General features: G+C 41.2%; 1 protein-coding gene across 1 annotated transcript in view; it reads right to left on the reverse strand.

Moving 5' to 3' along the window:
* Positions 1-252: 252 nt before the first annotated feature.
* Positions 253-17,440, reverse strand: part of RNF175 (ring finger protein 175) — a 27,103-nt gene continuing 9,915 nt past the window's right edge. Inside the window, exons 4-8 of the mRNA XM_012645236.1 lie at positions 14,237-14,344; positions 10,781-10,901; positions 5,532-5,665; positions 2,503-2,604; positions 253-601 (exon numbers count right to left, since the gene is read on the reverse strand). Coding sequence (XP_012500690.1) covers positions 481-601; positions 2,503-2,604; positions 5,532-5,665; positions 10,781-10,901; positions 14,237-14,344 — 586 coding nt within the window. The 3' untranslated portion in view covers positions 253-480. The remainder of the gene's footprint in view (positions 602-2,502; positions 2,605-5,531; positions 5,666-10,780; positions 10,902-14,236; positions 14,345-17,440) is intronic.

Genomic DNA, 17,440 nt, shown 5'->3' on the forward strand with positions numbered 1-17,440 from the left:
GCCACATGGCGACAAGGACATAGAGCAGAAAAGACAGGATCTTTAAACCATAGATTACTTAACAACTCTACCTACTTCTTTGAAGATGTTGAATTGATGAGAGGGTATTAGTTAGGACTCAATGTATGTGAGAAGGACCTTACAAACCTCTGAAACCCCTCACAGATGAGATCATTATCAGTCAAACCAGAGACGGAGTGTCCATAGTGGGGTGTAACAGATGTGTCGTCTGCATGGGCTAGAAAATGGTTATAATGGGAAAGATGAGAAAGCACGCTTTATTTCTTCCATTGTTCAGTTTCTCTTCAAATTCTTTTCACAGAGACAAACTGCTTTAAGTATGACACCAAATTTTATTTAGTTTTCTAAACTCTTGGGATCATCTGCAAAATTAAAAAAAAATCGATATTAAATGTAGAACCAAGGGTTTAATAATATGTCAACCATGCCATATATTGCTTCTGGGGTAAGTCTGCTGTACTATTCTAGCCCTAGTGAATAGTTAATGCCTTGAACTATTCCTATGACCACAGGTTGCCAGGCCACCAGGTAACGAACCCAATCCAGGATTTGTCCGTACACAAAATGCGTGCGCTCCCAGCTAAGTCTCAGTTAAGGAGGTTGTTCTATGTACAGCCAAGTATCAGACATATTCATGAATATCATTTGCAAATATATTAATAGTAAACAATGTAACGAACGGGTATTTCCTTTCTCGTTAATTCTATGAGCTCAATTAAAAGCCCCTTACATGATTTTTATAGCATTATGGTTATCATTGTTATTTAAACCACATCCAATTTCCAAAAATAAATTAAAACTGGTTTACAATAAAATCCCAAACTATAAAACAAGAATAAAAACCAAGGGTATATGCTAAAAGAGGGAGGAAGAGGGGAATGACCATATTGGAAAACCAAGGCTAGTAGAAGCTGCAAAACTTAGCACTGGGCTTTCCATTAGCTGGCACCTCAGAGGGAACCCATTGTATATTAAAAGGAATAACACTAATTATCAGATAAGATGATCTTTTTCTGATATCTTTGATAAATTGTGCTAAGGGAACTTAATTAATGCATAGTATATCTGATAGCAATTTACAAACAAAATGGCAGCTTTTTCACATGTAGCTTTTTCTTATACTGAGTCTCAATAAAAAGAGTGCATGTGCTAGTCAACAGTTTATTTTCTCAGGACTATATAAAAAATGAATTTCCTTTCATTAATTAAACTATTTGAAGTCACATTTATGATCATAATATCACCAATTTTATAACAAATATTTATGCACTGCAGTCTTGTAAGTTTTTAACCAAAAGGTGTTCTGGACTTGGTCTCCTCCCATTAGGAGAGGAATCCCGAGATAGCGGATGGGCAGGGAGGAACATCGCACGCCTTCAGCCTGGAGCCGTGTGTGAGTGGCACTGACTCACCAAGCAAGGCCCGCTGTGGGTGGAGCGGGTAGCTGCGCAGGGTATCTCTGTTTCCACGTCATGGCCCTGAGACTCAACGACCCACTGGTGCTGCATCCTTGGCTGACGCCCTCCTTGGAAGTCCATTCCTAATTTGCAGTGCTCAGAGATAGGGGCGTTGCTGCCAGTAGCCAATGTTACATGAAGAGTAGGCGAGCAGCGAGTGAGGAAGGTGTTTCTTTTAGCACTGTAAAAAGGTGACTGTTACTCAGAAAGTCTACAAAGGCTGTCGATGCCAACCTCTTAGTGCTCTTCTTCTTAGGGGGGGTATACATTTTAATCCCATTCCCATGCCCCTTCCTGGTCTTGGGACAGTGAGGTTGAGGAGTAAGTCATTCTAGTCATGTCTAGATGGGGGCCTTTACTTCCTGTGACCTTAATGAGACTTGAGTTTATTCTGCTGGGCATCCTTGATGTCTATGAAAATCCTAGTTGCTACCAGAAGCTGATCAACTGTGAAGGTCTTTGTTTCCTTTCAATATTGTTATCACTAGGGTTTAGCCTAAGAAGAGATGAGGCATAGCAAGGAATTTAGAAAGCCAAAATCCAAGGGGGAAAAGCCTACTCATTTCTGGGAATAATAAAATTTGGTACACCCTGAAAATACTTTCTTATATTTTCGTTCACATTTGGGGCTTTTAAATCTTCAATTCCAATTTTTCTATTTATCCACTCACTCCTCTACCGATCCCATCCACCCATTTATCTGTCTATGCATCCATCCATCCTGATTATTCTTTCACATATTTTACCCATCTTTTGCAAAGTCCCATCACATTTCCACTAAAGCCCTTAATGTGGAAAATAGGGAGCATGAAGAATGGAATGTTTCCTGGGATTTAACTTCCTAACCAGAATAGTAAAAAGGCACAGAGGAGAAAAGAGGTCACAAGTCATCTTGAAGTAGGTGGTTAGGGAAAACAAAAGTTTTCTGCTGTAACCATACACAGATAATGAAAGTGTAGATTGAAGAATGCATTCCTAGAAACATTTAAGATATTGTTTTGTAACTTTTTTTTAAAAAGGATACGGATTACTGATCATCCGCTTCAGATCAACCTTCTCTTTGCAGTAAGGACAAGTCTGCTTTTTACCAACAATACACCAACCTCGGATGCAGAATTCGTGAAAGCTGAAGCATCTTGTTAGGGAAGCTTCTAGATACAAAAGGGCAATGTTTGGTTCACGATGACATGGAAATGACCCCGTCTTTAGGGTCTAGCAGTGGAGGGTGACAATGGCTGTCAGTCGCGACTTGACTGTGCACATCACTGTTTTAGGCAGGTTCTGTAGGACCACGGAGCCCCCAGTGACATCGTGGAGTGAGAGCTGCATTAGCTCTACCACCCTGAGGAATTTAGCTTCTTCGCCTTACTTGCTCTTGCTTCACTTGATTCTGGTAAGAACTAGATTAAAGAATGTGAAAGTTCTTTTTTTCAGTAACGTCTTACAGATATGTATCATATTTCCCTGCCTCATTCATTGCGCATTTCTCATGCACTTACCATGACATTTCCCGATTTGGCTTTTTGCGCACTGTTCATTACCTTCTGTGTAATCAGACTTGTCTTAGGCACTTAGACAAGTTTAAATTATTTGTGGTCATAAACTTACAAATATTTCTATTAACTTCATAAATTTTTTTCCGTGACTTTTTTATTACTGATGAGGAGCCAATTATTTTTAATAGAATATAAACCTAATAAACGTAACTTCTCAAACTCTAGGCAATTACAAATTCATTTGTATACATTTCCTTGTCCAGAAAGTTTGACCTTTTGCTACCGAAGTTGAGAGTGAACCCTGTGTTTTCTTATAGCACCAGGGACTTCCTCTAATGTATTCTGACTTTCTGTCTCCTAGGCCGTGTGTGATGTGTGGGACTATGTCTCATTCATCTCTGTGTCTTTAGCACCTAACGTGTGTTGAAGAAATATTTATTAAATGAATCAGTTTAAACCGATCATTTTTGGAAATATATATTTCCAGGTTGCCCAATATTGTAGATTTGGACAAAATGATTGACTATTAATATAATGAGACCCATCCTATGTATTTCTACAATTGCTGCTCCCAATGTAGTTTTCTGGGCCAAGATCACATGCGCTTCTTCTGACTGGCCTGCTACACACCCACACGAACAGCAAGGATATAGAAGTTCCCTCCCTGACAAATGGAGGACCAGGGAGACAGAGCCAAGGGAAGGCAATTTATATAATTTCTCAGTATTAGATCTCTATGCAGCTAAGAGTTTCCACTATTTTATGTTCTTGGAATTGGGGTCATTTTTGCAATATGCTTGGATTAACATGAAGTGATGTATTATAACAAAGATTTTGAACAAAACCTATACAGTCCTTCATTCTAAAGGGCTGGAATATAGCCCCATCTTCCACATAGGTATAGAATTCAGGGGTCATTGAGCTAGCACTGAAATGTCCACGTCCTCTTTAACATTCTCTTTCATCTTCAAAATCTCAGTGCTGAAAAATTTCCACACTGACAGAACTGCTGCAGAGAAATTCTCCGATAAGCACTCCTTGTTAATATGAGTCATGGTTGCCCACTCCATGCTAATATGACTCATGCTAAAATGGGCCATTAATAATACTTGCTGCAAAGCAAATTTAAAGGTGACTACATTTTAGATTACATATGCACACATGTACGACAATCCCTAAGGGCTTTTAAGGTGGAGAGAGAAAATATTTCCACTTGCAAATGGCAGATGGGGCTCTGTTCCAACATTTGAAAAGTAAATCATATTTAAAACTAGGGCTGGACTTGGAAAATTTCTATGAAGAATGATAGTTTTTTGGGAGAGGTATCACACTACAAACCCACTATAGAATTCCATATGGTATATCTTTGTAGTTGTGTTTCTTCCCTTAAAATTTTAAGGCTTAAATGTTGGAGTAAAGGCTCCTATTACTTTTGAGATACATTTGGTCTAGGTTTTACTCTCAGGATTGAATAAATGGAAACTGTCCAGATTAAACAGAATTGAATCACAGGCACTACACATCGAAGTATGACTGACTGAATTAAGTGGGCTTCAGAGGCAAAAGACAGATGGTTTAACCATCTCATAACACCAGAGCTTTGAACTGACTGGGTACATAATGATAATATTATTAAATTGATACAGTACCATAAAACAAAGAGAAATGATTCCTTTTTTTTTTTTTTTTTTTGTATTTAGGAAAGAAATAAAATACTCATTGTTGGCCAACCCAAACGTAACTTTGGTTTCCATAGTTACATGCTCAGGCAGCACAGGCTGCTTTGTTCAGGGGACTCAATGCCAGCATTTTTCAGCACATCGAGGCTTTCCTTAATGGTCACTGGAGAATGCTTCCAGGCCCATGCTTGTCTGGTACCTGCCACTGAAGACCCCTTAGCCAATGGACAGCTATTTGAGAAGGAACCCACTGGTAGAGAAGCCAAGTGGTCCAAGAACTAGATGCTCATAGTTTGGTCCCTCCTTTTGATGGCCCTTTAAGATGTCCCGCTACCTGTGGCATTATCCTCTTCTCAAAACCAAAGCTGAGAAGGTGGCTTGGTTTCCTCCCTTGGCTACCCACAAGACCACTGTTGCCACAAGTAGGTTCCTAGGGTTATTTCTAGGCAATGCACACTTTGTATTTCTTGGTCCGCTGAGATTCAGACCCAGGGTTCCTCCCTGCACTTCACTCTTTTTCTTACCCCCAACCCCCTTCTCTCCCTGTCCTTCCTGGCTATCTGCTCACTTAAGACTTCAACCAACTTCCCCAGCCGGCACCCTGCTCAGATGCTGCTGCCTTCCTCTCCATGTGGCATTAAAAGTCCTCTTTAAAGTCCTCTTTAAAAAGGAAATTACTGGTGGAGGAGGTTCACCTTCATTAGCAGGTCATTTTTCAGCAGGGATTATGAGAAAGTCTCAAAAAGAAAGCCAGGACTGGAGGATGAAGGTCTGGGGTTTGGGGATAGGCGCTAGGCAAGACAGAGGAGATGGGGACGGGAGGAGAGGGAGGGATGGAGGCTTTAAGAAGGCCAAACGGTTTCCCGTGAAGAGGATACACATGATTGCAGGAAAGCTGGTAGGTGCTCTCAATGAGCCCTTCCTCATCGAGCTCCACAATGATCTTCTGGCCACAGACGGCACAGATACCGTCTGACAGGCTCCTCGTGGGCATTCCAGTGATGCTGTAGAACTGTCGGAGGAAACGAACAGAGCACTGTTGGAGAGGGGAGCACCCGCCGTTGTCAATGCAGGGAAGCCACCGCCAAGCACTGGGACAGGCAGCCCACATAGACTCTTCTCTGCTTCTCAGTGGGGTTAGAACTCGAGACACTTTTTCCTGTAGGAGCGATGCTATAGAGGGGTTAAATTTTCCAGGCAAAAAACCCACTGGAGCCCAAACGGACCCAAAGCACATTGCCAATTATAACCTCCCATCTCACCTCTGCATTCGGGAATCCTTTGAGAGGAAAAGTTTTTACCTAAGGCTGTAGTTAGAATCACACCAGAAACTTTTGAGTTTATCTGTAGACTGGCCCTTCCCTTTATTCTCTTGGAGATTCTGACTCAGACACCTGGAGTAAACCCAGGCGTCTCTCTACTTTTTAAATTCCTGTGTTCTTTTTTTTTTTTTTAATTTTTTTTTTATTTCAGAGTATTACTGGGGTACAAACGCTTTGGTTACATAAATTGCCTTTGCACCACCCAACAACCGTGCCCATGCCCCAGAAGGCACACACCATTAGGTGTGGATTTACCCAGCCCCTCCTCCCCGCTCCCACCTGCCCAACACCCTATGAATGTCACTGCCCATATGTGCACGTTAGTGTTGACCAATTAGTATCAATTTAATCGTGAGTACATGTGGTGTTTGTTTTTCCATTTTTGTGATACTTCACTTAGAAGAATGGACTCCAGCTCCATCCAGGATAATACAATAGGTAGCTGGTCATTTTTTTATGATTCGGTAATACTCCATGGTATACATATACCACATTTTGTTAATCCACTCATGTATTGATGGGACTTGGGTTGTTTTCACATCTTTGTAATTGCGAATTGTGCTGCTATAAACATTTGAGTGCAGATGTCTTTTTTTTCTTTGGGTAGATACCCAATAGTGGGATTGCTGGATCAAATGGTAGTTCTACTTTTAGTCCTTTGAGGTATCTCCGTACTCCTTTCCACAGAGGTTGTACTAGTTTGCAGTCCCACCAGCAGTGTATAAGTGTTCCTATCTCTCCACATCCACGCCAACATTTGTTGTTTTGGGACTTTTGATAAAAGCCATTCTCAGTGGAGTTAGGTGATATCTCATTGTGGTTTTGATTTGCATTTCCCTGATGATTAGAGATGTTGAGCATTTTTTTCATACGTTTCTTGGCCATTAGTCTATCTTCTTTTGAAAAGTTTCTGTTCACGTCCTTCGCCCGCTTTCTAATAGGGTTGTTTGATTTTTTTTCTTGCTGATTTTCCTGAGTTCTATATAGATTCTAGTTATCAGCCCTTTATCAGGTGTATAGTATGTAAATATTTTCTCCCATTTTGTAGGTTGTCTATTCGCTCTAGTGATAGTTTCTTTGGCTGTGCAAAAAGCTTTATAATTTGATCAGGTCCCATGTATTTGTTTTTGTTGATGCTGTGACTGCTTTTAATTCCCATGTTCTTATTGGGAGCACAGAGACTAATCACCACTGCAAGGCCATTAGAATTCTAACTCGGGATACCTGCATCTTCTGGTGCTGCAGATAAGGAGTAGTTCTCAACACTGATAGCACATTAGAATCCCTAGGAAGATTTTTTTAAATGAAATATTTATTTTATAATAGATTTAAAGAAAAGATAGGAAGATAGTAGAGGGAGTACCCAAATATCACATACCTAGTTTCCCATATTATTATTATTAGATTCATTTTAAGGAGCTGGTCCACACATTTGTGGGCAAGTCACAAACCCGCAGGATTCGCCAGCAGACTGGAAACCCTGGCAAGATTAACGTTGCAGTCCTGAGGCAGAATTCCTTCTTTTCTAGGAATTCTTGGGTTTTGATTTTAAGGCCTTTGACTGATCAAATGAAGTCTATCCAGAGAACCGAGGGTAATCTTCATTTGAGGTCAACTGATTGTAGGTGTTAATCATATTTACAAAATACCTTTGCAGCAACATCTAGACGAATGTTTTACCCAACAACTGGGTATCATAGACTAGGCAAATCAACACACAAAATTTAACCATCACAACCTCCTTAAGGGAGGAGAACCTACATGAATTATGTGGAATTTTTCTACACGAATTTGTCTATTATCTTCCACTTATTTATTTATTCAGTCATTTATTTATATCAATGTGGATTCATGGATATTTATTTTATGCTTTGGGTGATAACCCAATACTACCACTACTATTACTATTTTGTTGTTCAGATTCCAGCTTTGGCCATTGGGAGCTCTTTCAGTTGCCTCCTGTGTCTCTTTGACACATTCCCATCATTGTGGGATTCTTTTGTTTTGATTTTAGCATTTTCTTACTTTCTAGCACTACAAGATGCTCCAGATTTATATTGTATATTCCTTTTTTTTTTTTTTTTTTTTTTTTTTGCTTTTTTTTTTTTTTTAGCCCTAAAAAAGGCCCCATATTGTATATTCCTTTTTTTTTTTTTTTTTTTTTTTTTTGAGACAGAGTCTCACTCTGTTGCCCGGGCTAGAGTGCTGTGGCATCAGCCTAGCTCACAGCACCCTCAAACTCCTGGGCTCAAGCGATCCTTCTGCCTTAGCCTCCCGAGTAGCTGGGACTACAGGCATGCACCACCATGGCCGGCTAATTTTTTCTACATATTGTTAGTTGTCCAGCTAATTGTCTTTCTATTTTTAGTAGAGACGGGGTCTCGCTCTTGCTCAGGCTGGTCTCAAACTCCTGACCTTGAGTGATCCTCCCGCCTCGGCCTCCTAGAGTGCTGGGATTACAGGCGTTAGCCACCGTGCCCAGCCTATATTGTATATTCCTTGCCCAGACCTATAATCAGACATTTCTCCAAGGAACCCCCATTCCTTCTATTGCAGAATGATTTTAGAAATCAAGATCTGGGCACTAGGTGTGCTCATTGCTACTGGGGTGTCATTGCTCTTAGCTGACAGAGAAAGTTAATATATATTCTAACCCATACACACACACACACACACACACACACACACACATCTGTATAAATATTTCTATACTATACATATGTATCGGTATCAGAATTATTAATTCACAGCCCTGAGGCCAATGGAATTTTCAGCTAGAGTACAGTGCTTATGCACAGTTCCTTTTGATTATAGTCCTACAGTCTTCGTTCATTTAAAAGTTACTTAGATCAGTACCTTTTCCTCCCACCCCCTTCAGTGTGGTTATTTCATACATCTGTATAGTGGTTAGAATTTTTTCTCATAGTCTGCATTCTATGTTCGGATTCTCTGACCTCTTAAATGATTTTTAAAATTTGCATTTATTAAGGTTTGCCCTTTCTGCTACAAAGTATTATGGATTTTGACAAATGCATAATGATAAATGCACCATTATACTATCACACAGAACAGTTTCACCACCCTAAAAAATTCCCTGTGCTTCACCCATTCACCATGCTCCTTCCTGCACTTATTTGTTTAGCATCTCTATAGTTGTGCCTTTTCCAAAAATGGAATCTACAGTACGTAGCCTTTTCAGACTGGCTCCTTTCACTTAGCCATATGCATTTAAGATTCATCCATGTTTTTGGATGGCATAACAGTTCAGTCCTTTTCCTAAGGAGCTTTTTTAAAACCAAGCAGATGCATTGGCTCCATTCCCAGAGCTTCTGACTTAATTGGTCTGGTGTGGGGCTAGGGACTGGTATGGGAACGGAGATTGCTCCTCCTCTCTGCTTCCTCCTTACCTCAGGCACAAGCACACGCACAAGTGTGTGTGTGCACGTACCTACACACACGCGCACATACACACACATTAGTTCAAATCACTGGTGGCTGTGCCGATGGCTTGAGGCAGTGGTTTTTATACATTGGTAGCTGGAATAAAGATGACAGGATGATAAGATGTTAAGGACTGGTGGGGCGGATCAGGGGAAAAGTCTCCAGAAAGTTGGTGCTTGAAGACTTGGTTGTCTTGCTAAGTGAAATCTCTCCTTCCTGGTCCACTGGAGAACCAGAACACATACAATTCTTCTTTTCCTCTTCTGTCCATAAACAAATACGAGAGGCTTTGGGAATTTTCTAAGCAATATGACTTCCGGTTTTTGTTGGAGGAATTGGCAGTGAAAATGCTTCTTCTTGTGTTCACCTAAACCGTAAGAAAGGCAGTTGTCCCACAGATGATACATGACCGAGGGATTCCAAAGGTATGTTGTTCCAGCATTTCACCACAGAAATCGGTCTGTAGGCTCTTTGAAAAGAGTAAGATAGAGCCTATGGTGGAACGGAAGGACACATGGGTGGGGGTGAAGTCAAGGTCTAGTCCACTTAGGTCCTGTGCCATAAATGGACAGAGAAGAACAGTCCAGAAGCTCACCCTTCTCTTAATACTTACACTAGTTTTTCCACTTCTTAGCTAGCTGTGCACCAAGAGACAGGTAGAGGACAGAGATCCAAAATTCCTGAAACTAGTGGGTCATCCCTGGAATTTTTAAGAGTTTTTAAGAGATGTGCATGTGTTGGACAGAGAGAAATGATCCTAATATCAGAACTAGGAATCCACCTGACCAGAAAGTATGTCCATTCTGAATTTTAATTTTAAGAGAATTAAGAAAAAAACAACAATTGGGGATTTAAAAAAATTACAGGCAACAGTGCACAGTCAGTGTATCTTCTACTTCTTCAGAAGTTATATAGTGATAACTGGTCTTTATGATAAGTATTACCCTGAGGTACTGTTGATTCTGAAGTGTTCTATGTAGCATCAGATATGATTTTTATTTGCATTAGGCAGAGTTTTAGGCAGAGATAAAGGGTTTTAGTTATTGCTGATCTTTTATTTATCCTTAAATGTTGGCAATTGGAGTATTTAGGATAACCCAAATAATTAGCATATTTTTATTTTAAATATGCCTTATTCCCCAACTATTCTTTATAAATAAGAAATGTATTTTCTAAATAATTAACAAAGACAAATTTCATGCAAGGGAGCAATTGGGCTGGGCAAACCAACATAGTACCACAGGAAATGCTAATCAGTATATGGCCAAAGACTTATCTATGTCTGAAAATAGATGCAAATATGTAAAATGAGAACATTTTTCCATGCGTCATAAATGGTTTTAAAGAATGAAAGCAACACTTACCCCTATAGTAGAAGCCATGTAATCTGAGCAGATCTCGGCAAAGTCTCTCCCCATTACTCCATAGTAGAGGCCATAGAACAAGGATACGATGCCAAAATCCATGGAATCTCTAGTTTTGATTCTATTGAAAACAACAGTATAAGGAAATAAGAATGTAGCATTTGTGGGGCAGGGGAGGGTTGGAGCTTGGACAATATTTCCTGTTATAGTATCTAAGAGAAATTTGTGGGTATATATTTTTTTCATTTATATGTTTAGTTTTTCTTTTCTTAAATGAAAGAATGAAAAGTTTTCTAAATTTCCTTCAAATTGTACCACTCAGTGCCAAGTGGACAAAGGAATTCTTAAGATAGTCTTCAAATGCTTCTTAGGACAGCAGGATTTACACAAGCTGACTCTCACCCTTGGTGTCAAGCTAGACTGCATATAGCAGGTGTCCCCAACCTATAGTGAGTTTATAATTATTTCCTTATATATTACAATGTAATAATAATAGAAATAAAGTGGACAATAAATGTAAAGTGCTTGAATCATCCTGAAACCATTCCCCCATCTCCAGTCTGTGGAAAAATTGTCTTCCATCAAAACGGTCCCTGGTGCCAAAAAGGTTGGGGACTGCTGGCATATAGAAAGACCTCAGCCGCTGGTAAAAAATCTCCATCTTCAGGCCACGCCACAGGCTGATTACGTGCAGCTCTCCAGACCCCAGGTGATTCCAATGGGCAGCTAACATTAGGAACCACTAGAGCAATGGTTCTCAGCCCTAAACATAGATTAGAATCACCTGGGGAGATTTTACAGCATTATCAATGCATGGGCCCACCACCAACGACTCTAGTTTAATGGGTCTGGGGTGGGGTCTAGCTGGCAGTATTTTTTTAAGAGCTTGTCAAGTGATTGATTCTATAATACAGCAAAGATTGAGAATTTCTGCTACAGAGCTTAGATATTATAGAAAGCTTTCTAATTATCTTTCCTAACAAATGTTTGAGATAGATATTATTATCCCCACTTTGCATGTGAAAACATGGAGACTTAGAAAAAATTACTTGCTTAACTTGACAATTGATATGAACAAAGCCATGAACCAAGCTCATATTTTGGAGTCCTTTGGTACTATGACTTAGTTGCCATGGAGTAAATGAAGAAATTTTTTTGCAAGTTGAATCATATTTCAAATACACTAGGATTCTCTGTGATAACCAACCCCCTTTTCTGCTTAAGGGAAAAATCTCTTTATAAAGTGAATAATTCACCCCAAATTTAATTTATGAATCTTAATCATTGCACATTTAGTTTGCTATTTCTCTATAATAATCTACCAGTGGTGAAGCTGGGTGGGTCTGATTGATTCAGGGAAGGGAGTAAAGTGTGGAGAAGGGTTGGGTAGTCTGTCTCTGGAACCTTCTTCTGGTAGTTTCTGTGCTCTGTTAATTTGAGGAGGAAATGGTAAAGGCAGAAAGCTTTGTAGATTTAGAGAGCATAGATCTTTTGGTGATGTGAACTGGGAATCTCAACACAGGTGGTAGCTTCATCCTTTCAGCATTACTGGGTATATTTGAGGGTTAGGATAGTGGGGAAATGAAGCTTGTCTTCTCTCCATATCCAGGGCAGTATGTGTTTATAATTTTATTGACAAGAAATACAGTAACAAACTTTTGAGTCCCTAGAAAAGAATCTTAATACAGTGATAACCAACAGCAATGAGTAGTGAAAAAATAGTTCCTTCTTAATCTAAAGGGTTAAGTTCATGGTATGCCTCATTGTAGGAGAATTCATGGATAAGGACCTTAAAATCCTATGAGATTATAGTCTTGGGACAGCTATAGTCTCCAGTGATTTCATAAAAATCCTTATGAATATTTTTATGTTCACTAAAATAAAGCAATATAGACAGTATGCTTAAAAAAAGAGACATGCTCAGCATCTTTCTATATTTTAACCTGGCAATAATAGATCTGTACAATTACTTTCTACCCCTTTCCTGCTAGAAAATGTTAGGCGCTCCCTCTTCGAACGTTTCATGAAATGCTTATAAAATCTGATTGCTGTGTTGCCATGGGAAGAGCCCGTTCCGCAGGGCTGTCTCTCCATGCAATTACCTTCCTTATTTTATGAGTAAAGGGTTGCTGAACTCTGCTTTTTAATTTCTGTTTCCCAGAGATTTAGAGTAACTTCGAGGTGAGAGATATTCTGGGGAATTTTTATTTGAGCTGCGTTTCATAGCTGTGTGGTACGTCTTAAATCTCCTTTCCAGAGCACAGGCTGGTTACTCAGCCTGCGCTCTGCCAGCGAGCACCGGGTCCACAGCACGTCTCAGCAAACACCTTCTTAATGGGAGCACAGTTCTGAGTCCCACACGTGATGAACCCGATTTCCTTTATCTCTTCCAGGACTTTCTTGCTCTTTTATCCCTTTACTTGTCTTTCAGTTTTTAAGTACCCTGTTTCCTCCTTTTCCAACTCTCCCCAGCACAAGGGGTTTCATGGATATCTGAAACAAAATTCTAGAGAGCAGTGCCGTTCAGTGGAAATACAGCCACAAATATAATTTAAAATATACTGGCAGCCACATATGAAAAGTAAAAAGAAGCAGGCGAAATTAATTTTACTTATACATTTAAAATACTATAATTTCAACAGGTAATCAATATAAAAATCATTTTTTCATATAAGCCTTTGAAATCCAGTGTATATTTTACACTTATAGCATATCTTATTTCATATTTTAAGTGCTTGATAGTCACATGAGCTAGTGGCTACTGTAGCGGCCAGCACAGTTCTAGAAGTTTTAAGCAAAAAGATAAATAGAAGATATGGACACTTCAGAATTTTGTATAAGGGAAATTTGCAGTTCAGTAAGAATTACTCTATCACAATTGTAGGCCCACTTTCAATGGTGATCTTTTAAATTTGTAGATCAAGTATAGATTCTCTTTAAAGCTCCTAATTTTTAAAAAAAAGTATTTTGGGCTGGGCATGGGGGCTCACGCCTGTAATCCTAGCACTTTGGGAGGTCAGGGCAGCAGGATTGCTTGAGGCCAGGAGTTTGAGACAGGTTGGGCAACATAGTAAGAGCCCATCTCTACAAAAAATTAAAAAATTAGCTGGGTATGGTGGCCCGTGCCTATAGTCCTAGCTACTTGGGAGGCTGGGGCAGGAGGATTCCCCTGAGCCCAACCTTGAAGTTCAAGGTTGCAGTGAGCTATGACTGCTGCTCCAACCGGGGCAGCAGAGGGAGACCCTGTCTCAAAAAAAAGGAAAATTATTTTGTAGGGTGCTCCTTTCTTCCTTTTCTATTGGTTTTCCCCAGTGACAAGACTGTGTGGATATTTACTATAAAAATGTATGCATGGAAAAGTATAGGGCCGAATGCTTCCAGACAGAGAGAACATGAACAGCTGAATGTTCCAAGCAAATACTTAGAGATATTAATGTCTTAACTGGAGATACTTACTTGAAAAATAAGTTGAATCCACACATTGTAAACATGATAGCCAAATAACCCACAACACCAAATGCGTAGCTGAGTTTGTAGATTAGAAGAAACCATTTGTAGACCAATCTGTAGAGGGAAAAATGGGGGAAAAACACAAAACATGATAATATTAAGTATTTTGTCTTTTTAAAACATTGTTATAAATTCAGAATTCAGCTTTTAGTTTCTAAAGTCCTTTTTATTACATAAGGTACAGAACATAAGCATATATATATCAGTTAAACTTAATAATAATCCATAGTTTTACTATAATAGCAACAAGCAGTATATAAATAGTACTGTCATGCTCATGCGTTTCTGTGTATACACATATGTAAATTTATTTGCTCTACATCCTTCATGTGCAAATGGCCTTCAGGAATGGTCACTCCCTCAGGACCCTGCCTAAAGGTTCACCCCGTCCCCTTTTCATTTGGCCCTAGGGTTAGCCGAGAGTGGTTTTGGCAGGAGTGCCTTGGAGGTGAGCAGTAAATGCCCAGAGAAGTCAAGCAGGAGACCAGACCTCCTCCCCAGTAGTTTTTCTCCCCCCTGCTATGCTGCCCCTCTGCCCCCAGCCCCAGTGCAGATATCATGGGGGAGGAGGCAGCCCTCATCCCATCTCCTCTCCACCCAGAGCCCTGCCCTAGCCCTGGGGGAGCCTCAGCCTTGGTTTATTCTGCTGTGTGATGAGTCCTGTGTGCATCCCAGCACTCCCCGGGTCCTGAGGCCCTTCCTTCTTCCCACAGGGTTTAAGTGGAGAAGTAAGAGGATGAGGATGGAGGGTAAGTGGAGAGGATTTAGAAGGAAGCCCTCTACCCTACTGGTTTCCTTCTTCACTGGCAGGAAGGGACCTTGGGAAAACTGGAAAGGGCCGCGTGACTGCTTCATGCCTGGGAGGACGCACGAGAGGCCGGGAGCCCAGTTTCCCCGCGGGCCGCAGCGGAAGGGCTATGCCCGTTGGAACAAGAGGTGGGGGAGGGAGAAGCAGCTGGGGGCTTATCTCTGATGCCCAAAGAAAATAAAGAGGTGAAAAAAAAAAAAAGAAAATAAAGAGGCGGCTGGAATGTCACTCACAAGGCTGTGAAGTGACAGGGGACCCTGTTTGTTCCTCGGCCCTTTCCCTCCACATCCTCTCGAAGCCCTTTTCCTGCCTTTCACCCCAAGCCTCAGAGTCTCCCTGCAGGGATTTGGCCCCACACTCTCACCCCCACCCCTGAGCCCGTCCGGACTCTCTCACCTTCCCCAGCTCGCTCCCGGTATTACTGATGTAAGGTTTCCGTATTACTTTACAAGGTGCTCTATGTCACTGACTTCCAGTCAGAAGGATGTCAGCGTGATGGTTTCAATGGGGTCGTGAGCGAGCCTGAGAAATGAGTTGTCGTTTACATCCCTTCTATGGTGAAGTGCTTTCTCCACGTCAAGCAACTGACATGCAAAGACTGTCTGTGCCAGGCCCCTCCTGCATCCTGGTTTCATCCTGCCCCGTGCAGCTGTGTGGACCCAGAAACTCACTCGCGCTGCACAAGCTGGCTTAAGTTGCCATGCAAGCTGCGCCACCCCTAAAGAGGGCCAGAGAAGCCTTTCGGGATCTTTCTGCCACAGTAACCCTTGAGCCATTTGGATTTGCCAGCGCTCAGCAGTTTGGATCATTATGCAGTGCAGCCAGATCAAGGCGGAAGTTGATGTCGCCAAAAGGGGCGATATTGGGGAACTAGGCAAGCTCCGAGGGAGCCTCCCCAATTCTCCCCCACGCCAGTCAGCACCAGAGCGTGGCTTCCTTGAGCTCTACACATACTTGGCATGTATCTCCCTGCCTTGAGGGGCCCCTCTCAAAGTTGTGCCAGCATTAGAGATATTCCAGGACTAACAACTTTTTAGACTGCATGGTTTCTCTGTGCAAAATGGTTTGTTGATTTAATTAAGCCACAGCATGCTGCTGGGAGCAAGGGCTTTGCAGTCAAGTAGTCTTTGATCTGATTCAGGGCTTCACAGTTTACTGCCTGTGGGACCTTGGTCCATCAACTTGGCATTTCTTCCTATGATTGCCTCATTTATAACGTGAGGACGATAACTCTAGTTCCTAAACTTGCTTTGAAGATGATGTGAGCTAATGTATTAATGTTTAAAAGACTTGGTCCATTGAATGCTCAATATGTCATATTGTTGTTATGGATGTGTTAGATTTTCCAAATCTCAACACTCACCACCCCACTCTTCCTGCTCATTGGGGGCACAAGTTTCCAGGGACAGTAGAGTCCAGAACTTCCCTGCTACTCAGACTTACACTGGAAGGCAGATAAACCAGATAAGAAACTGCTTCCGAGCAGCCTCCACAAGGCAAGCTCAGCCTTAGGTTGGAATTGATGTGGTCAGGCCCAGCCCTGTGACTAGCAGGTGGCCTATCTTTGAGCCTGAACTTCACTCCTTGACATACTACCCGATTATAGCAGAGAGGAAGCTCATTTCCCCTTCTCTGGTACTCTGCCCCATAGCTAGGGCTTGGAGCTGCACAGGCAGCAACATGCAGTGGGCAAGAGAAAGAGGGTGTGGAACCCTGGCCAGCTGACATATATGAGCCATCAAGGGCAATGAGGCAGCATTTGGGTGTTTCTTGTAATAAAATTCCTCTGCATTGAGTGAGCCGGTATGCACAGAAACATTGCCTTTAGCTAGAGTAATTCATTATACAGTGGGAAAGTGAACCATTCTCACTGAAATGCAGTATAGATTATATCCAGGGAATGAAAGCATTTGGATTCGTCCAAAACTCAGAGCCCTTTCACTAATCTTAAATAACTTATTTTGTAAGAAGGAGGGAGGGTGCCATATGTCCATTTTACTGAAGGGTAAACTCAGACTCTATAAGGCCATCCAAGGCCCCAAACTGGCCAGTCTAGAAGGTCTCTTAACATCACCCTAAAGCTCTTTCCAGAGTGGAATTAAATTAAAATACTCATAAACCTGAATTCACTTATTTGAATTTCAATTTTTATCATCACATTTATTTATATGATTTCTCTCCCCGCATATTTTTCCTTCTCCAGACTAGAAGGAAAAGTTGATATTTGTCTCTCCCCGCTTTTTTTTCTTTTTTTTTTGAGACAGAGTCTCGCTTTGTTGCCCGGGTTAGAGTGAGTGCCGTGGCGTCATCCTAGCTCACGGCGACCTCAAACTCCTGGGCTC

Source organism: Propithecus coquereli, unplaced genomic scaffold (assembly GCF_000956105.1).
Source record: "Propithecus coquereli isolate 6110/MARCELLA unplaced genomic scaffold, Pcoq_1.0 Scaffold228, whole genome shotgun sequence".
In the NCBI taxonomy this organism is placed as follows: Eukaryota; Metazoa; Chordata; class Mammalia; order Primates; family Indriidae; genus Propithecus; species Propithecus coquereli.